At 33.8% G+C, this 22,289-nt stretch overlaps 1 protein-coding gene across 5 annotated transcripts in view, besides 25 other annotated features; it reads right to left on the bottom strand.

Annotated features, from left to right (window-relative positions):
* Positions 1-2,609: part of a mobile genetic element that runs on past the window's edge.
* Positions 257-2,464: a mobile genetic element.
* Positions 519-1,612: a mobile genetic element.
* Positions 2,610-2,638: a mobile genetic element.
* Positions 2,639-3,106: a mobile genetic element.
* A 7-nt stretch (positions 3,107-3,113) lies between these two features.
* Positions 3,114-3,191: a mobile genetic element.
* Positions 3,192-3,301: a mobile genetic element.
* Positions 3,298-4,390: a mobile genetic element.
* Positions 4,391-4,707: a mobile genetic element.
* Positions 4,708-4,750: a mobile genetic element.
* Positions 4,751-5,059: a mobile genetic element.
* Positions 5,060-5,113: 54 nt separating this feature from the next.
* Positions 5,114-5,133: a mobile genetic element.
* A 354-nt stretch (positions 5,134-5,487) lies between these two features.
* Positions 5,488-22,289, bottom strand: part of Cadps (Calcium-dependent secretion activator) — a 40,923-nt gene continuing 24,121 nt past the window's right edge. For 3 of the 5 annotated variants that reach the window (NM_001258510.2, NM_001031859.2, NM_001031860.2), the window contains 7 exons: positions 21,249-21,405; positions 15,154-15,295; positions 14,668-14,835; positions 12,282-12,591; positions 11,838-12,218; positions 6,379-6,515; positions 5,488-6,322 (listed from right to left, as the gene is read on the bottom strand). In NM_001258510.2, the coding sequence (NP_001245439.1) occupies positions 6,118-6,322; positions 6,379-6,515; positions 11,838-12,218; positions 12,282-12,591; positions 14,668-14,835; positions 15,154-15,295; positions 21,249-21,405 (1,500 nt within the window). In that variant the 3' untranslated portion in view covers positions 5,488-6,117. The remainder of the gene's footprint in view (positions 6,323-6,378; positions 6,516-11,837; positions 12,219-12,281; positions 12,592-14,667; positions 14,836-15,153; positions 15,296-21,248; positions 21,406-22,289) is intronic. The other 2 variants (NM_001031858.2, NM_001258511.2) reach the window with 1 other exon arrangement.
* Positions 6,625-6,994: a mobile genetic element.
* Positions 7,176-7,408: a mobile genetic element.
* Positions 7,888-8,035: a mobile genetic element.
* Positions 8,087-8,454: a mobile genetic element.
* Positions 8,455-9,612: a mobile genetic element.
* Positions 9,859-10,688: a mobile genetic element.
* Positions 10,925-11,369: a mobile genetic element.
* Positions 13,667-13,740: a mobile genetic element.
* Positions 15,460-15,731: a mobile genetic element.
* Positions 16,434-21,020: a mobile genetic element.
* Positions 16,941-18,029: a mobile genetic element.
* Positions 18,072-19,151: a mobile genetic element.
* Positions 19,152-20,187: a mobile genetic element.

Raw genomic sequence — 22,289 nt, 5'->3', positions numbered from 1 at the left:
AACTTACCTGCAACGTCTCCAGAGGCTTCCAGCGAATCGGTGCTTCCGTCCTTCTGGCGGGGGTACCTGAAAAGAAACAAATTAAGCAACATCAGTCCTAAATTTCAATGTTTCTGTAAAATAATTTAAATTGTTAAATGTAAACAAGCCTTGCAATATGTTAATGTTACCAGTCCATGTTACTGTCTAAAAGCCAAGATTACAAAAAAAAAAAATACTAATTTACAAACTAACTCACCACGCCCATACCCCAAACCAAAGACACTAGAATAACAAGATGCGTAACGGCCATACATTGGTTTGGCACTATGCAGCCACTTTTTTGGTGACGGCCAAAATTACTCTCTTTCGGCTCACTCCCGCTGAGAGCGTAAGAAATCTAAAAATATAATTTGCTTGCTTGTGTGAGTAAAAACAAGAGACGAGAACTCGTATAAGTGTGCGTGTTGTGCTAGAAGACGATTTTCGGGCCGAAATCAATTCTGATCGAAGAAACGAATTTACATGGTACATATTAGCAAAGACACTAGAATAACAAGATGCGTAACGCCATACGATTTTTTGGCACACAATTTTTTGTCCGTGGCTCCAGGCTCTCTCGAATTTTTGTTAGAGAGCGAGAGAGCGAAGAGCGCTACAGCGAACCGCTCTTTTCTACGCATACAGTGATAGCAGACAACTTTATGTGTGCACACGTATGCTCATGCATTGTAAATTTGACAAAATATGCCCTTCACCGTAGAAGTTCTTAGACTTTAAATCTATATTATTTTTGATCAATTGGCACCATGCGAAAAATTCTTGTTTTGCATTGCCTTAACGTTATTATTATTTGAAAATAGATTAGAAAAAGCCAAATCTATGTACATATTATCACAAAAATCAATTTCAAAAATGACTTCATATAAGAATATTTGTCATTAGAGTATTCATCTTCGGGCGTGTGAAAAATTAATAAGGCAATGATTGTTGAGTGCTTGTGTCCGCATTTCGTGCCTCAAGATATGAACAAAGCAAAGACACTAGAATAATTCTAGTGTCTTTGATATTACTTTTGCAATAAACAGTTATCATATTTAATTATTTAGTATATTTATTAAATCATTTGACCTAATATGATGTAACATTAACATTAAAAGTGTTTCAAAAAAATTATTTCGCTTTTAAAAAATTTTCAGATGAGAGACAAATTAGAATTAAACATAAATATAAATGTGTAAACGGTAGATAATTCGAGCGGCGATTTTAACAAACAAATTTAAACAGCTTTAAAATTATAATAAGAAGGGCGCGAATTTTTAAAAATTATTTTATTTCATCATATTGCTACGAAATTGGCAAAAAACTACTCTAATATGTACAATGTAAATTCATTTCTTTGATCAGAATTGATTTCGGCCCGAAAATCGTCTTCTAGCACAACACGCACACATATACGCGTTCTCGTCTCTTGTTTTTACTCACACAAGCAAGCAAATTCTATTTTTAGATTTCTTATGTTCTCAGCGTGAGCGAGCAGAAAGAGAGCAATTTTGGCCGTCACCAAAAAAGTGGCTGCATAGTGCCAAACCAATGTATGGCCGTTACGCATCTTGTTATTCTAGTGTCTTTGATATTAGGGTAGTTTTTGCCAATTTCCTAGCAATATGATAAAATAAAAAAATTTTTAAAAATTCGCGCCCTGACTATTATAATTTTAAAGCTTTTTAAATTTGTTTGTTAAAATCGCCGCTCGAATTAGCTACCGTTTACACATTTATATTTATGTTTAATTCTAATTTGTGTCTCATCTGACAATTTTTTAAAAGCGAAATATTTTTTTTGAAACACTTTTAATGTTAATGTTACATCATATTAAGTCAAATGATTTAATAAATATACTAAATAATTAAATATGCAATTAAATTAAATTGCAAAAGTAATATCAAAGACAATAGAATTATTCTAGTGTCTTTGCTTTGTTCATATCTTGAGGCACGAAGTGCGGACACAAGCACTCAACAATCATTGCCTTATTAATTTTTCACACGACGCAAGCTGAATACTCTAATGACAAATATTCTTATATAAAGTCATTTTTGAAATTTATTTTTGTGATAATATGTACATAGATTTGGCTATTTCTAATCTATTTTCAAATAATAATAACGTTAAGGCAATGCAAAACAAGAATTTTTCGCATGGTGCCAATTGATCAAAAATAATATAGATTTAAAGTCTAAGAACTTCTAAGGTGAAGGGCATATTTTGTCAAATTTACAATGCATGAGCATACGTGTGCACACATACAGATGTCTGCTATCACTTTGTGCGTTGAAAAGAGCTGTTCGCTGTAGCGCTCTTCGCTCTCTCGCTCTCTAACAAAAATTCGAGAGAGCCTGGAGCCACCTCTAGAGCCACGGCCAAAAAATCGTGTGCCAAAAAATCGTATGGCGTTACGCATCTTGTTATTCTAGGGTCTTTGCCCAAACTCACCCCATGCAATGTAACACTCAAAAACTCAAATAATTGTACCTATATATTGCACACACTGTAATCAAAGGCAAAATAAATTGTGGATGCGGAACAGAATTTATTCTGTCTCCGTACCTCGACCAGCAAAGTTAAAACGTACCTCCACCAGCAAAGTTAAAAAAAAAACTCCTTGTCGTCGCCGCCTATATAAAATAAAAAATTTCCTAAAATAGTTTCATCGCTGGACTCCTGCGCCACCACAAATAACTTTTAGAATACACATCCACTTAAAACTGTCCCCTCTAATGCTAAAAAATTTTCTCATTCTATGTTACTTTAAAACTAAAACTACTTAAACTACTTAAACTATGGCGCGTAAAACGGCCGTAAAAAATATCAAAAAATTGTACCTGCCATAAACTAATTCTAACATAATGTAAATCCTAAACCGTAAAATCATGGCGAGCTTAACCGCCGCCAAACAAATCAAAAATGTTCTTAGAAATTTTAAATCTTAAACCTACTTTTCTAACTAAAGCGCCCACAACTGCCGCTGATCCGAAATTGTAAATTGCCATAAATTGTAACTATATATACTACAACAAAATCAGAGTACAATAAAATGACAGCGCCGATAGGCACTGAAAATATTAATTCTATGTAATCAAAGGCAAAATAAATTGTGGATGCGGAACAGAATTCATTCTGTCTTCGTACCTCCACCAGCAAAAAAAAAAACCACATGCGATGTTAAACTCTAAAATCCAAATTATTGTACCTATATATTACAAAAATTGTAATCAAAGGCAAAATAAATTGTGGATGCGGAACAGAATTCATTCTGTCTTTCCTTTGAATCCAATATAATAGTGTCCACAGGGAATTGGTTAAAGCCGGAGATACTTAACTCCGAGGTCTTCCCAGGTATGTACACAATATATAGGTATAACTGTCCCTCCAAGGGGGGGGGGAGGTGTTGGAGTCTCAATTGCGGTTAGATCTACCCTCGCGTCGGAGGAGTTACTTTTAGACGAGTCCCGTAACTCTGAATTCATATGCGTAAAGCTGTCGTTCTCCGACAGATCTGTTTATATAACATGCTCGTATATTCCGCCATCTTCTGATTTCCCAGAATATCAGAATCATCTGTCCGCTATCCAATCCATCTAAAATAAATTGTCTGACATGAAACAATTGGTACTTCTAGGTGATTTTAATATACCTGGCACAACGTGGTCCCCAGAAGAAAAATCGAACATCCTTCTCCCTTTAGCACTACATGACTTTATTGACGGCTTGCTCGACTTATCGTTGTTAAATTTAGGTTCGAAACTCTCTTGGTCAACTGTTGGATCTATGTCTATGATCTATGTAACATGTCCTGAAAGTGGTTTCTGTCCAGGGTAGCACCTCTTACTCAACCTGAAGATCCATATCATCCTACTTTCAAAGTGACAATCGACATAGGTACGGTAATAAAAGTAAAATCAAAGAAGTCAACAAAGCAAATTCACTGTTTTCGCAAGGCATATTTTCGGAGGCTAAACAATTTTATAGCTGGCTTTAATTGGTCCGATCTTTAGTCCTGCAACAAAATGACGGCAATTAAATAATTTTTGACTCTTGTGTTCCGATGTACTATCCGTCAATCTCTAAACCTCCTTGGTTTAATTAAGAGTTGACACACCTAAGAAATGTAAAGTCCAGACTTTATATAAAATTTAAAAATACCGGTTCTCAGTCCATCCTTTGTAAGTATTTAAGCGCTTGGTTAAACTTTACTGTGCCTAATGCTCAGTGCTAGAAGATTTATTTAAACCGTTGTAAGTTCCAGCTTGCACAGGATCCGAAACAATTTTATAATTTCGTTAGCACTAAGCGAAAAACAAGTTCTTACCCTTCCTCGCTATTTTTTTTATAACACTACGGTAACATCTAAATGTGCAGTTGTGGATTTAAGTGAATCGGTTATTTACGGGGTCGGGGATGTCGCGGATCGAACGGTGTAATCGATAGGCGTAGTCAGTATTTCCTGATAGTGATAGGATTTGGTGGATAAATGTGTGCGGGCACAATAATGGCCGCCATCGTAAGCCGCAAAAACCTTAGCGGGCATTGTCGATCGAGAGTTTGGAAGGCAAACTGCGATAAGATTAAATAATATGTACTGAATAATCTTAAAGAACCAGGAAGAGTCTTTCCTTTATTTCGGGATCCAAGGGGAGTAGCCGTTGAAGGAAACTCCACTCGAGCGACGACAACAACAACAAATCAAATACCGATTAACCTCTCCCAAAAACGCGCGACATATCGATAATAAGCTGGCGAGAAAATTACTAGCATATCGATTACCAGCCGTGAATTATCGAAGACTAATAGCCCGCCTACGCTCCTAACCAAAAACTGCAAGTCAGTTGTAAATATAAAACCGCCTCTGTCGGTTTGCACAGATGATATAAAAAGTGAAGTCAACAGGAACACAGCAACAAATGGACGGCCATAATGGAAACCTAAGCGGAGGATGGGCATCTGTTTTATCATCTCACCGAACGATGAAAACTGCTCATTGTCGCCGCCTTCTATAGTCGTCTCATCCCAGGATACCCGCTGATGCTCAGCAAAACGTTATATTTACCCATTTACTAAAACTATCCCTTTTTTCCATAAACTAGCTCTATGTTACTTTAAACCTTAAGTCGTATAATCTTACTCGAAACTATGGCGTGCATAACTGTCACCAAGAAATGCAAAAATGTGATTTTTTTTTACAAAAATCAAAGAACAATAAAATGTCAGAGTCAATAGGCGATGAAAATTAAAAAAATTTTAAAATCGCTTTATTATTATTATTATTATTATGCCAATTTTTGTAGATAAGCTAAAAGGATTTGAAATCCTCGTTCGCAGTCTTACTAGCCAAGTAACTGGTTGCTTATAGTCGAGGAACTAGCTCATGTTTTTCTCTTGAGACTAGAAGCGTCATGGTGGAGGTCAATCTTATTGTGGCATAAATAAATCGCGAACAAATGTATTAAGGTGGTTTATTTTCCGTAAAATAAAGCGCGCTATTTTATTAGTTTTTTATTAACACATAATAGTTAATTTGATAGTAATTTTATTTTCTGAATGTAAATTATGCGTTACTCTTAGAATATAGGGTGGGGATACTAAATAAGAAATATAACATTTTTAAAAATTATAGAATAACACATAGGTTTTTGAAGCATATGATTTCAAGTTAGAAGTATGTATATAAATGTTTTCTCCTAAAATGAAATAAATATAATATTGTGTTTATATGTGTGTTTAGATTATGCTTTCACTTTTAAAGTATATATATAGATATTTCATTCTAAAATTAAACGATGAATATAATAATGTATTTATACGTTTATTTATATTAAGTAATCCATAAATAGTTACAGGTAAAAAGAACATTGGGTAATAATTTATATGAAATATCAAGAAGCAAGGGACATATGTAGTTGTGCCTAGGAAGTTATTTGTTCTGTGTTAATAACTTATTGATAAGGGAATAAAATACGTTTAAGGGATGTTAATAGCATCTTACATTTTAAAAATATAAAATAATACAAGTTTGAATAAAGAGAGAAATTTAAAAAATGTATAATTTTTATAATGATTTTAAAATACTGGTCAAGTCTAAAACCAACTTCCACTTCCTAACTTTGAACTAAGCCCACCAATGCCTTTTCCCAGTAAATTTCCCACCCGTCCGGCAACTACGTTGGTAACAGCAGCAGCTTGGGCGGCAGCGACTTTTGGTTTTGGCAAGCCCCTTGGTATATTAGATGTAGATTCATCGCCATTGTCTTCTTCCTCCCCTTCTCGAATTTCGTCACAGGGTCTGTAAATGTGGAAACTTATTTAAAAGTGTGTATCTTAACGCGCAATAAAACTTACTCATCTTCGCAAGCGTCAGGCATTGTCAATGCACAAGTTGCTTCCTCTGTTGCCATTCGCTGTGCGACTGCCTGATATGCTTTTGAATTCAGCTTGTCTTCCAATACACCTTGTAGTTCAAAGTCTGAATATATTTTCTAAATTTATAAGTTTAGAAGATTAATATAAATTGATTATAACGCACTTAAGAGATAATAACTATGCATTTGGTTTACATACTACTGCAACAAGTATTGTAATATAAACAAGAAAGAACTCTATAGTAGAGGTTCCCGACTATCAGATGCCCGTTACTCAGCTAGACCGAGAATTTTCAACATTTTTCAGGAACTTTGGTTTTTTGGGAAACAAATATATTTCAATGCTCTAAGGTGGGGGCGGGATAGATTTGGGCGGCTTTTATGAGTCCGAGTGTGCGTTTGTGTGTGTTTAATCCAATAAAATAAATCAAGGTAGAAAAAGTTTTTTGACAATTCAATAAAATTTACAAGACTTAATGAAATATGAAAAAATATTTCAAAGTTTTCAAAAATGTGGCCGTGGCAGTTTTAAGCGGTTTTAGGGCGTTAGAGTGGACGTGGCAAAAAATTTTTAATGCAAATCGATAGAAATTTAATTTAATTTGTAATGTAAAAAAATATCAACATACAAGCTATCCAACCCGTAAATATAGCAAATTGCCCCAGTTGATAAACAAATTTCAAACTCCAATCCTAGCAGCATTTCCATTGTCCGTTTTTGTCGCCAGCTGGCTAACCCGATAAATAACCAAACTAAAAGTAATCACAAGTCAGCTATCCGAGCGGTTTTATCACATGGTAATAAACCAATTACTTTCATATCTAAAACTTTAAATAAAACCGAACAACTTTACGCCACAAACAAAAAAAAATTGTTAGCCATAGTTTGTGCTCTTGAAAATCTCAGAAAATATTTATATGCAGTAATCAATATAGAAATACAAACAGACCATCAATCTTTATCTTTTGCAATCTCAGATAATACCTCGAACGTAGAAATGAAAAGATGGTGTTCTTTCATAGAATGTTTCACACCAAAAAAAACCCGGATCAACAAATGCCGTACCTGACGCTTTTTCTCGAATAAAAAAAAATAATATTACAAACAACGATATAGAACAATCAAGCTCAGATCAAAATACACAGCTTTCTGCTGAAAGTAGTTTTGAAAGTGTAATACATGAGACCCGTAAGCCGTTAAATCAGTTTCAGGAACAGCTGTTATTAACAACGGGGAAGTATACAATACATGAGCCATTGAGAGTTTTTGATATAATCGGATATGATACGTCATTATATATATAATAATGTTAATATATAATATTACTGCACGTTCATTCCATATTTTGCAAACATAGCAAAACCTCTAACCTTGTTTTTAAAAAAGAAGCTACAATTATTATTAAGGACGAATCATATAATAAATTATTCGAAAAATGAAAACCTTGCCATTCTCATTTGTCCTGATATTTCAAAATTATTTCAAGATACTACTGATTCTACCATTTTTGCCATATTACAAGATAATAAACATATTAATTGTGCAAGCAGGACTTTAAATGACCACGAACAGATTTAGAAAACAATAGAAAAACAATTACTAGCATATGTTTGGGCCGCCAAATACTTCCGCCTATATTTACATATTTGGAGTCCCTTTTAATATACATAGCATAATTTTCTTAGACTTCAAAGTGAAAGGTCGTGTTTCTTTCTGCGCTCCCAATTTATTTTTGCTGTTGTCAAACCCAGCTGTGGTTTTTCTTTTATAATTATATGTTGTACACATAATTATTAAAACTCCGTTCGCATTGCAAGTAAATCTCTTTTGATTTGTGAACTAATTTAAACAAATTAACTAAATCTTTTGCTTTTCTGTTTTTGTGTTTTGTTTACTCTCTCCCTTTCGTGCGTTTTCCGCAGTGGCGTTTGGTGTTGGCTTTGTATGCACATAAAGTTCACTTGCACCCGCTCTCCCAAACAAAATCCGAATTCTAAGCGTGCGTGCAGACTGCGCTCTGCGGTACACTTAACGACTCGCTTGCAAGTTTTGATCAAAGACACTAGAATAACAAGATGCGTAACGGCCATACCAAAGGCACTAGAATAACAAGATGCGTAACCTCATACGATTTTTTGGCACACGAATTTTTCGCCGTGGCTCTAGAGGTGGCTCCAGACTCTCTCGAATTTTTGTTCGAGAGCGAGAGAGCGGTGAGCGCTACAGCTCTTTTTCTACGCATACAGTGATAGCAGACAACTGTATGTGTGCACACGTATGCTTATGCATTGTAAATTAGACAAAATATGCCCTTCACCTTAGAAGTTCTTAGACTTTAAATCTATATTATTTTTGATCAATTGGCATCATACGAAAAATTCTTGTTTTGCAATGTCTTAACGTTATTATTATTTAAATATAGCTTAGAAATAGTAATAGCCGAATCATAATATCACAAAATAAATTTCAAAAATGACTTTATATTAGAATATTTGTCATTAGAGTATTCAGCTTGCGGCGTGTGAAAAATTAACAAGGCAATGATTGTTGAGTGCTTGTGTCCGTGTCCGCACTTCGTGCCTCAAGATATGATTTTTCAATAAACAGTTTTCATATTTTTATTTTCTACTACGTGATATTTTTATGAAATATTTATTTCTCAATGTAATGTCTTCTTTTTGGAAAATTTATGTTTTAAATTACAGTAGTTATAATAATTTCCTTTGTATTTGCTTTAATTATTAAGAATATTTATTAAGTCATTTGACTTAATAATAATGTATGTAAATGACCAATTTTTATTATTTAATATTTAAATTAGATTCAGTTGAATTTTGTTATATTCCAATTTGATGTTTTTAAAAAGCGCGCAATTATGGGTGGAAAGAAAAGCGCGGAACCTTTTCTGTTTTTCCTTTTAATTTCCCCCAAAAGCAAATCGATTTTTTAATGTTTCGCTATATAACCGAGTTTATATTGAGTTAAAGTCGTTTTGTTGCAATAATAAAGTACGGAAATATATTCACGGCGTGAATTTTTAATTATTATTGTTAATTATTAATAATTTTTAATTATTTTAATTTTTTGTTTTTTATCATATGCTTCGAAATTGGCCAAAACTCCAAATATGTAAATTCATTTCTTGCTTCAGAACTGATTTAGGATAGAAAATCGTCTTCTAGCACAAGTACGCCATGTATACAGAGCCTCGTCAGATCGACTCGGCTATTGATCCTGAATATATATATATATATATATATATATATTTATATATATATATATATTTATATATATATATATTTATATATATATATATATATTTATATATTATATATTTATATATATATTTATTTATTTATATTTAACAAATATATATACATATATATAATAACGAATCCACGGTAATTTATTAGATAAAAAATATAACCTTTATTCAAAATAAAATCACAAGTGTGGAAGCGGAGACAATTCACGTCTTATTCGTAGAGCGAAAGAATTAAATCTAATTGTAAGTTGCGAAGCGAACGCTTAGCAAACTCATTTACTCCTTTATGTAATGCGCAAAAAGAGGCTCTCTTATGTATTTCTATGAATTGAGCGCTCTTTTGAGTGGATCGCGCATGGATACTGGATAAGCCAAGAATTTCAGCTGCGTAAGCGGTTATGACCCTTTGGTGGGAGTCGCGAATGCGACTGCGGATGTTTATGTCTGGTGGATTGGGTGCCCTCTTGAGTTTTGACCCTTTGGTCGTAATAACGGATTCGGCAGCGGATGTTAATGTTTACATTAGGGCAGGCTGGATTTGTTATTGTCACCAAAATGGGGGTTCTTAGAAATACTTGAATTTATGAATTATATCCTAAGGCATTCTATAATTTGGTGCATGGCTGTTGCTAAGTGGTATTGTGTGTGTGTGTGTTTGTGTAAGTATATGTAGTCAAGTGTTATACTATGGCACATATGCTACTATATATATATATATATATATATATAATATATACTTTATATGGTCGAAAACGCTTCCTTCTGCCTGTTACATACTTTTCTATGTTACTACTTTTACTTTTCTGTTACTACTTTTTCTATTCTAATGGTTTTACATTTTTACCTAATACTATTAGGACACAGAAAAAAACTTCCAGGACTTGATATAAAGCACCTTGTGCTATAAGAATTAATATTTTATCTGCGAACAAATTTTTGTATATTAAAATCTCCTAGAACTAACTTTTAAGACATATACATAAGTATATGTAGTCAAGTGTTATACTATGGCACATATGCTACTATATATATATATATATATATATATATAATATATACTTTATATGGTCGAAAACGCTTCTTTCTGCCTGTTACATACTTTTCTATGTTACTACTTTTACTTTTCTGTTACTACTTTTTCTATTCTAATGGTTTTACATTTTTACCTAATACTATTAGGACACAGAAAAAAACTTCCAGGACTTGATACAAAGCACCTTGTGCTATAAGAATTAATATTTTATCTGCGAACAAATTTTTGTATATTAAAATCTCCTAGAACTACCTATAAGACAGTTCTTTGAAATCGGCTTGGATAGCTGAAAAAGCTATTAAAATAAACGTGAAGCAAGTGATATAAATCAAGATATATAAGAAACATAAGAATGCTGTTACGGAACTCATCAAAAAGTAACTCCTTCGGGTGAGAGTAGCCTCCACCTCTTCGTTTGGAAGTGTGGTGTAGCCTGTATGTTGGGAATATACCAGGAAACACTTTAAAGCTAAGAATATCTGGGCTTGCACTGCATGTTAATAGAACGGAAGGAGGCTAGATGTTGTTATCGGCTTTTTTGGCACTGCAGATGGGTTTTTTGAAAAGCAAACTTGCGCCGGCAATGCTATCTCTATCTCAAATCGGGATAGGTGGAATTACTGGTTGTGAATCCTCGAATTGTTCGGATTGCTCTAAATCTTTTTTAGCTGCGGTCAGCTGTGAAGTCTTGCGAGTCAAGCGCGACAAAGCTGGTGATTATAGCCACCATTAGATTGGAAAATTAACGTTTTAACCTCGTTGGGAACTCTGAGACATCCACCACTACAATATGTAAGATTTGGATCCTTAGCCAGGTCACTTGGCAGCTCAGGCTTTATTTCCTGAAGGCAATTGTGTTTTAAGCAGACTTTACACATTTGTGTACACAATTATTTGTTTTGAACCACGGGGAAAAGCACTTGCTAGCGAAAATTTTAAAAGTACCGCAAGATCACAGTTTGCACAACTTTGGAGTTTGTGTCGAAAAGTTAGACAGTGGTGCAGTTTATGTGAATGCAAAAACACCACCATCCATTATGATTACGAATTTAATATTTACCTATTTTAATATTAAACAAAATTTATTCTATTAATATACCATGTACAAAGATAAGTTAATTTGCAATGTTACTATATTACCTTGATAATATGAGAAATAGATGCAACTTGAGCATAGTGAAGGGCGTGGTCCACCCGTTCCGACAGCCAATTACACAGCATATTAATCTGCTGCGAATACCACTGTTCAAAAAAATGTAATGTCCACAAATCGTCGGCAATCTTTCCTCGTACTTGATCCATATTGTTCCTGAAGAAATTTACGTATCCTTGCCCCAGATCCTTTCCTGAGCTTGAAACATTTGTAAAACTAAGAATTGAGCCGATCAAGCTACCTTCATCGTATCGTGCTAGCTTAGACAAAGTCGACTCTAGCACAGACATAAGTTTACCGCTTAGACCTTGTGTCATAGCTACATTCGCTTTGTCGATTTGGTCATCAATTTTCGCATGAAACTTGTACTAAATGGAAAAAGTTCAAATAAATTAGGCATACTTTTTTTTAAATAAAATTCGAAGACTTACCAAATCAATGCCGTCAATAGTGGTTAATTTAAAGCTTTGATTTTTAGCGTCTAATATCACATTGACCATGGCGCACATTTCAGAGGGCAATATATAATCAGTTGAAATGAAGGCAATGTTTTTTTTTAGCCATGACTGAAAGGACGAATCAGTTCGTTGAATACATTGCTCTATCATATCCACCGCCATCATTTTTAGGCGCTGTTCTAAATGTTGTCGAAACTCTGCGTCTGGCCAGTGTAGGTCTCTTATAAAAGATTGTAGAGCGTCTAGTTTCCAAAATAAATCTTCAGAAGTGGCACACCCGTTTCTAAGCATAAAAAATGCAATATTTGGAATAGGTAAGAATTACTAAAGCTTAAAAATAGTTAACAATGTGTATGCCAACATAAAATAACGGGCTTTAATATAAGCATTCTTAAAATATGATGAGATCAATTAATTTAGACACACCGTGTAACACCACATAAGCTACTTCTGTTTCTATGGCCAAAACATTTTCAAATGCTCATTTAATTTATTGCTATTTATTATTTAGGAAATACTTTAATAATCATGCTATCATTACTAAAATTACTCCATACATTTTTTGTGTTTGGCGTCAAATTTAAGAAACTTTAAAATTTGTGCAATATTTAATATTTTCACTGAACGAGCTATATGCCACATAGTACCTGTATGCCGCAGAAGAGACGGCTATACACTGTACAGGTCTGGGTCTAGTCACGAAGATGATCGCTGAAGCAAGAATGCCGAGAAACAACATTGTAGGAAACATGCTGTTTGTTGCCATTATATGGAAAAGCAATTTTGTGTTAGTGCTTTTTTAACTGGAAGTCTACTGTGTAACATTGAAACCTTAAAATATAATGTTTCCCATTATTTACCGTATTTTAGAAAATCTGAGAAGTAACAATGGTACGCATTCCCACGAATTTATAAAGATTAACTGAGGTAATATTTTTTGAGATTCTTTCTTTACGACCCACTTTTATGACTAAAAATCCGTGCATTACAATGAGCTCCACATTAGGATTTTAGTAAATGAGAAAAGGTGGAATGCTAAACGTGCCCGCGAATTTGTAAACTGAGGTAACTTTTTTTAGTGATTCTTTCTCTATGGACCAATTTTGTGACTAATGAACTCCACTTCTTGCTTTTTTATGTAGCTTATTAAGTTAGAAAATGTTTATACATAGGTAGAAAAAGCGTTTCCGGAACAATTGAGGATTTTCCATATCCATCTGCTGGTCGGTCTATTGGCAACCTGTCCGGAAAGTTTGGATTTGGAATACGGATTCTAGTGGTGCCTGCGCTGTGCATATTAACGTCAAAAAAATAATACGCCCACTCAAAGGCCTTCAAGCCGTAAAAAGCGAAGCAAATAATCAAACGAAAAAAACAACAACTTTCTAAAAGTGTGGGAAGTATAGGTTTGGTCGGTTGTGGGCGTTAAAGTACGACCACAATGTTTTTGGCATATCGGAAACTATTTCCAATTCAAAGTGGAAAATAAAAAAAAAGTATAGGTTTGGTCGGTTGTGGGCGTTAAAGTACGGCCACAATGTTTTTGGCATATCGGAAACTATTTCCAATTCAAAGAGGAAAATAAAAAAACGTGTCGGCGAGATAGTGGAATAATTTGAGGTCATTTGGGGGTATTGTGGGTTTTATAGTGGCGTGGCACAGTTATGAAACTTGCGTTGCGTATAAGTCTGTAAATTCTGCATGGTTAAGTTGAACTTGACTGTTCCACTGTCAACAAGAATTTGACCATATTCATAGCTATAAGCAAGAATTCTAATTTTCAAGACGGACAGATCAAGATCAACTTGATTTGTCATACTTAACAACACACATACAATTTATTTGTCCTGAAATATCTGCTTTACTACTTTAATGCTATCGGAATGCCTTCAATACTTCGTCAAGCCTCTTACCGGAATTATTTTAGAGTTTGCAGGGGAGGAACAAAATGCCTGATTATGTTTTTAAAAGTTCCTTAATTTCGTTTCTTATTTTGGGACTGGCTTGGTGCTCTGTGCTAAAAATGTTTTTTCTCACAATTATAAACTCTTAATTTAAACATATTGTGAAATGAAGAAGTATTTTATTACACAAACTGGCAATATGTCTTTCAAAGTAACTTAACAAGCCATAAATATGAAATATAAAATTTAATTTTTTAGGTATATTTATCAATTTTTTCTATTTTTCTAGAACGTTTTATTGGCTTATATCTAATATCTTGTAAAATGCATTGAAATGCTGTCAAGTTGTAAAATCGACAATGCATAAAATTTGGCAGAAAGCAAAATGCAAAACCAAATGCAGACAATTTTAAAATCTACTTCTATATATATGATGACTTTTTTTATTTAAAAACCTCATTTCGTCGTTGGCCGCTGTTGAATTTGATTGCTTTGGTAGCTTCGGTACATAAAAATTTACTTGATCTTTTTTGCCGCACAGTATCATTGATGGGTTGAGAGCTGCTGTATTGAGCGCCTGGGCAGCATTGTTTAATGCTGCAGGGTTCAAGGCAGCGTTAATCCTAAAGTTTTATAGAATAAAAATATAAATACAACATAAACACTGAGTTTAAGTGCAGAATAAAAAAAATTGACCTTTATTAATATATGTACGTATGTATAACCTTGCCACTCTGACTCAAATTAATATCTTTTAATCCGCACTATTTATTATTACGATCCATACAACAAATTCACTTAAGACAATTTTGTTCTGGTAACTAGCCAATTTTGCAGAAATTCAGCTGTTGTTGTTTTTTTTTTGCAATATGTGCATATATTATTTATATATATGTTTTGATTCCACTTAAATGTGTAGAATTAGATTAGGTTATACCTACCCTTTGCTTTCCCATCGTTCTTTTTCAAATCCCTTATGAATTGACTGAGCTATTGAAGACTCCATCAGATCCACATATCGCACAACTAAAGGTGCAAAAGTGTCTCGAAGGTGCTGATGAAAGCGTCCATTTCGCAAATTGTCTAAAGAAATTATGCAAGAAAATAAAGTTTCGCATACATATTTATATGAAACAAGAAAGAATGCTTAGTCAGTCGAGTTCTCCGATTATAGTACCCGTGGTAAAAGTTTTTTTATCAAATCGGTTAAAGTTTACAAGACTAATTTTTTATTATTTTTATTATTTATATGAAAACAGATCCACATATTTTTCAAAAGTGCGGGCGTGACAGGTTTGGGCGGTAGGATAGGCGTGGCAACATTTGAAAACAAACTTGCGCTGCGTCTGTATCTCTGGAAGCTGCATGCTTAATCTGAACATTCTTTTATAGTTCCTGAGATCGAGACGTTCATACGGACAGGGCCAGATCGACTCGGCTACCGATCAATAATATATATATATCAATTATATGGTCGGGAAAAATTTCTTCTACCTGTTACTTTTTAACGAATCTAGTATAGTATATAGTATCCGAAAAAATTTTACGATTTTCATTTGAAATCGATAAATCGGTGCTCCGGTTTTCGATTTATGAAACGTGCACTTTTGTCTGGCGAAAATGAAAAGTAAATACAATTTTATATCATTTCAGATTTTATTTACTAAGAGAAAAAATTTTTACTCAGTAGTCTATTGATGTTTATTACACATCACCTCATTAGTTATTTTATAAAAACAGAAATTAAGTATTTGTCTTTTTGTTAAATTAACAGAATTCTACCAGACCGGGATTTGACTTAACATGTATGAACAAATTCCCATTCATGTAAATTTATATAAATATGTATTGAGCTGTAAATAATTGTGTAAGAACAATTTCTCATTAGATTGAGCCATACCATCCAGGCAGGTAGTAGTACGCTTTTCCTATAAATACACATTTCCATCTAAAGAGTAAAAAAAATTATTGTTAACAATTTTTAGATTATGTGCAAAAGCCGGTACTGGTATTTAGATGACACTTGTCTCCACTGTTAACCTAATAAAACGTTTTATGATTAAAACGATGCTATGAGTTCTTGTCATATCTTGTCTTGTTGTATATGATATGACACGTCATTTGATTTGGCTTCGGCTTTGGCTTGCCGAAGTAATTCATTTCTTGTTTAAATATATATTTACTGCAAGGGTATTTAAGCTTCGACTTGTCAAAGCAAACTATTAGATTTCTCGCTAGGTGGTTGGGGTGCGAGGAAAGCTTGCTATGATATGTCTGTTTAACGTCTGTTTTCTCGTTTACTTTTATTCGCCAGTCAGAGAGCCAAAGAGCTTCTCAATGTCTATGAGGTGCAATGCAAGCTGTGTTGTAGCTTGAATTGGGGATTGAACGGCTAAGGATAGCTGTATCGTCGACAAACGTGGACACTGTTAGGCGAATGTTTGTAGGAATGTCAGCAGTGTAGATGAGGTATAAAGTAGGCCCAAAAACGCTGCCTTGGGGGACTCTAGCCTTAATTTCGTGGTCAGTGGAAGTGACAGTGTTGCACCCCACTGGCAACTTTCTGTCATATAGGTATGACTCTAGAAGTTTGTGTGTTCTTTCGGGTAAAGCTGTTGTCCTCCAGCTGTATATTGATAGATGTGGCCTGAAGATGAATTTCAGCGAACTCTTTGTAAAAGTGGTGCTTTATACGGTTCCTAATTAGAATGCCGGTCCTACCAAAGCCCAAAGACCCTACAATAACAAGATGCGTAACGCCATACGATTTTTTGGCACACGATTTTTTGGCCGTGGCTCTAGAGGTGGCTCCAGGCTCTCTCGAATTTTTGTTAGAGAGCGAGAGAGCGAAGAGCGCTACAGCGAACAGCTCTTTTCAACGCACAAAGTGATAGCAGACATCTGTATGTGTGCACACGTATGCTCATGCATTGTAAATTTGACAAAATATGCCCTTCACCTTAGAAGTTCTTAGACTTTAAATCTATATTATTTTTGATCAATTGGCATCATACGAAAAATTCTTGTTTTGCATTGCCTTAACGTTATTATTATTTAAATATAGCTTAGAAATAGTAATAGCCGAATCATAATATTACAAAAATGACTTTATATTAGAATATTTGTCATTAGAGTATTCAGCTTGCGGCGTGTGAAAAATTAACAAGGCAATGATTGTTGAGTGCTTGTGTCCGCACTTCGTGCCTCAAGATATGAACAAAGCAAAGACACTAGAATAATTCTAGTGTCTTTGATATTACTTTTGCAATAAACAGTTATCATATTTAATTATTTAGTATATTTATTAAATCATTTGACTTAATATGATGTAACATTAACATTAAAAGTGTTTCAAAAAAAATAATTCGCTTTTAAAAAATTGTCAGATGAGAGACAAATTAGAATTAAACATAAATATAAATGTGTAAACGGTAGCTAATTCGAGCGGCGATTTTAACAAACAAATTTAAAAAGCTTTAAAATTATAATAGTCAGGGCGCGAATTTTTAAAAATTTTTTATTTTATCATATTGCTAGGAAATTGGCAAAAACTACCCTAATATGTACCATGTAAATTCGTTTCTTCGATCAGAATTGATTTCGGCCCGAAAATCGTCTTCTAGCACAACACGCACACTTATACGAGTTCTCGTCTCTTGTTTTTACTCACACAAGCAAGCAAATTATATTTTTAGATTTCTTACGCTCTCAGCGGGAGTGAGCGGAAGAGAGTAATTTTGGCAGTCACCAAAAAAGTGGCTGCATAGTGCCAAACCAATGTATGGCCGTTACGCATCTTGTTATTCTAGTGTCTTTGCAAAGACTTTGCAAAATAAAAATAAATAAATAAATAAATAAATAAAATAACAAGATGCGTAACTGCCATACATTAGTTTGGCCAAAGACACTAGAATAACAAGATGCGTAACGGCCATACATTGGTTTGGCACTATGCAGCCACTTTTTTGGTGACGGCCAAAATTACTCTCTTTCCGCTCACTCCCGCGGAGTTTGCTTGCTTGTGTGAGTAAAAACAAGAGACGAGAACGCGTATATGTGTGCGCGTTGTGCTAGAAGACGATTTTCGGACCGAAATCAATTCTGATCGAAGAAACGAATTTACATTGTACATATTAGGGTAGTTTTTGCCAATTTCGTAGCAATATGATAAAATAAAAATTTTTTTAAAAATTCGCGTCCTGACTATTATAATTTTAAAGTTTTTTAAATTTGTTTGTTAAAATTTGTTACGTTTAATTCTAATTTGTCTCTCATCTGACAATTTTTTAAAAGCGAAATATTTTTTTTGAAACACTTTTAATGCTAATGTTACATCACTTTAAGTCAAATGACTTAATAAATATACTAATTAATTAAAGCAAGTACAATAGAAATTATTAAAACTACTGTAATTTCATAAATTTCATATTATTATAGTGTCTTTGCTTTGCACGAAGTGCGGACAGAAGCACTCAACCATCATTGCCTTATTAATTTTTCACACGCCGCAAGATGAATACTCTAATGACAAATATTCTTATATAAAGTCATTTTTGAAATTTATTTGTGTGATAATATGTACATAGATTTGGCTATTTCTAATCTATTTTCAAATAATAATAACGTTTAGGCAATGCAAAACAAGAATTTTTCGCATGGTGCCAATTGATCAAAAATATTATAGATTTAAAGTCAAAGAACTTTGAAGGTGAAGGGCATATTTTGTCAAATTTACAATGCATGAGCACACGTGTGCACACATACAGTTGTCTGCTATCACTTTATGTGTAGAAAAGAGCTGTTCGCTGTAGCGCTCTCAGCTCTCTCGCTCTCTAACAAAAATTCGAGAGAGCCTGGAGCCACCTCTAGAGCCACGGCGAAAAAATAGTGTGCCAAAAAATCGTATGGCGTTACGCATCTTGTTATTCTAGTGTCTTTGGTTTGGCACTATGCAGCCACTTTTTTGGTGACGGCCAAAATTGCCCTCTGTTCGCTCGCTTACGCTGAGAGCGTAAGAAGTCTAAAAATAGAATTTGCTTGCTTGTGTGAGTAAAAACAAGAGACGAGAACGCGTATATGCATGTGTGCGTGTTGTGCTAGAAGACGATTTTCGGGCCGAAATCAATTCTGATCGAAGAAACGAATTTACATATTTGGGGAGTTTTGGCCAACAATGATGAAATTGCGCCCTATTTAAAAATATTAAATTGGAATATAAAAAAAAAACTAAATCTAAACTAAACTAAAACTAAAAGCACTGAATCTAGTTGGCATTTTAAATAACAAAATTTGATCATTTACATACATTTCAAGGAAATTATTATAACTACTTTAATTTAAAACATAAATTTTCCAAAAAGAAGACATTACATTGAGAAATAAATATTTCATAAAAATAATACGAAGTAGAAAATATAATTTTATAAAGTAAAAAATATATGTAAACGTTTACATATTTATTGCAAAAGTCATATGAATTATTCTAGTGTCTTTGGCTTTGGTCATATCTTGAGGCACAAAGTGCGGACACAAGCACTCAACAATCATTGCCTTGTTAATTTTTCACACGCCGCAAGCTGAATACTCTAATGACAAATATTCTAATATAAAGTCATTTTTGTAATATTATGATTCGGCTATTACTATTTCTAAGCTATATTTAAATAATAATAACGTTAAGGCAAAGCAAAACAAGAATTTTTCGTATGATGCCAATTGATCAAAAATAATATAGATTTAAAGTCTAAGAACTTCTAAGGTGAAGGGCATATTTTGTCAAATTTACAATGCATAAGCATACAATGCACACATACAGTTGCTATCATTGTATGCGTAGAAAAGAGCTGTTCGCTGTAGTGCTCTCCGCTCTCTCGCTCTCGAACAAGAGAGCCTGGATCCACCTCTAGAGCCACGGCCAAAAAATCGTGTGCCAAAAATCGTTTGGCGTTACGCATCTTGTTATTCTAGGGTCTTTGGTCCTACCGTGTGCTCTACCATTCGGGGTGATTTGTACCATAGAAGTGGTAATCCCTTATTTGAAAATTATATTTGCTTGTAAGATGAGTTTCCGAAAGAAGCATTACGTCGATATGCTTCTCGTGTAGGAATTGAGCTAGCTCAAGTTTGCGCTATGAAACGCCATTGTTGTTCCATGTAGCTATGCGTAAGGTAGCCATTATTTATTTTGATTGTTGGGAGACAAGCATTTGTATCAAAAGGTTTTGATTACGCATCATGTCTTGAATGGTGGTTCGCATATATGTCATGAATTCCATCATGCTCTGTTGTAAGGTCTGCATCATAGCTTCGGTTTTCGTTTCTTGCTGCTCAGATAGCATATAGTTTTGTTGTGTGTCCAATTTTGTGTTTTTTAAACGTCTGCAAAACTTATATTGTTATTGCTTGGTATAGGTCAGGGAGCGATTCTTGTTGGTTTCGAAAAAAGTACTTCTGGATTTGTTTTCGATGGTGTCAGCGGAGCTGTTCCTTGGTGTACCCGTACCCAACCCGAAGTAGAGCGGGCTGTCGGTATTGCTCCAGTTGTTGTTGCAGATAGCGGGGCTTGTGTCGGAGCTAGAAGTGCGAGAGAGCAAGAGCGCACTCTTTCTTGATTTGTTGGTACAAGAAGGCTCGTTGGGTTATAAGAAAAGTACGCGTTAAGATGAATTGAGAGCTGGCGCGAGTGTCGTTCTGGCTCATATTTTTATTATTTAATTATTCAATATTGTTTTTTTTTTTAAGATAAAGAATTACAATATATATTTGAGCGATCTTGCATCGCATAGAGCATCTTTTTCGATTTCGAATTAAGTCACAAAATCGGCTTCGTATTACACAGAGAGTTTGCGCACACCCGATTGTGTCGATGATTGATTGAACTATGAATGCATTTGAATATTAAACAGGATATTTAAGGTTTGTACCGTTGTTGGAAAACGTTTAATACAATTTGGCGTCGGTATTTATTAACGAAACATATCTTATTATCATATCATATCATATCTTATTATTCATATCTCTGTTAAGTTTAACTTACCATCAGTTCTCAAGTAATCATTTAATATTTGAAACAATGGAAAAGAGTCCCACGTATCAGGAGCTTGTTCTGATAAGACTCTATCCATGTCAACAGCAAAGAGAGACCAAAATATTTCCGCGTGTTCCACAAGCAAGTCACTAAACCATGCAAATGCCTGAAGAACATAAAAGTAAAATTAATATTGATATCTAGAAACAAAGCAATTGTGTGTACATATTATTATTAAGAAAATTGCAAGCAAAATTCAAAATTTAACATTTTTAAAGATCATATTGGCATAAGACAATATATTTAAATATTTGCACACAGAAAATATATTTTACAAGGTCAATAAAAATGTTTTATGGTATTTGTTTAGATCTGTGGAGGAAGGTAAGAAAGGTAAGTGTGCTTTTGATCACCATCAAAAATTATTAACATCAAAAAGGAAAGTAAGAAGTGTTTTCAAGATACGTACAAATTCTTCTGCAATCTTCCCTGAATGTATATTGAAAAACAGATCTACCCTTTTTTAATATGTTATGTACCTTACATTACATAGGTTTTAAGCTAGTGTTGCTAAGATCTTAATTAAAATTTATATTACAACTAGTAAAAGAAATTAATTCAAGTAAATTTTAAAATATAAATAACATTAAAACATAAGTTTTAAGAATCAAAAGGTAAAAGTCGGCATTAATAATGAGAGTTATGTTCAATTATCGTAAACAGTGTTTAAATTATATTGATTGACACCAAACAAATTTTAACGCCATTTTTTTTAAAGAGTATAACACTTTGAAATTCAGTATCTTTCCATCTGATTTTTGTTTACCGTTTTCACAGTCTTTAATAAAAGTACTTAAAAGATGTGTTTATACCCGTTACTCGTAAAGTAAATGGGTATACTAGATTCTTTGAAACGAATGTATGCAAAAGAATATACATATAGTATTAAGTAAGTATTGCTTATATATGAACACAGATATATGAGTACACACAAATATATTGTACGAAAAAGTTTCCTATCTTTTCCCGTGCTGGGGAGCATATAACCAC

This window comes from Drosophila melanogaster, chromosome 4, assembly GCF_000001215.4.
Source record: "Drosophila melanogaster chromosome 4".
NCBI lineage: Eukaryota > Metazoa > Arthropoda > Insecta > Diptera > Drosophilidae > Drosophila > Drosophila melanogaster.
Note: the sequence above shows the minus strand (reverse complement) of the source record. Positions and strands in the feature narration are given on the sequence as shown.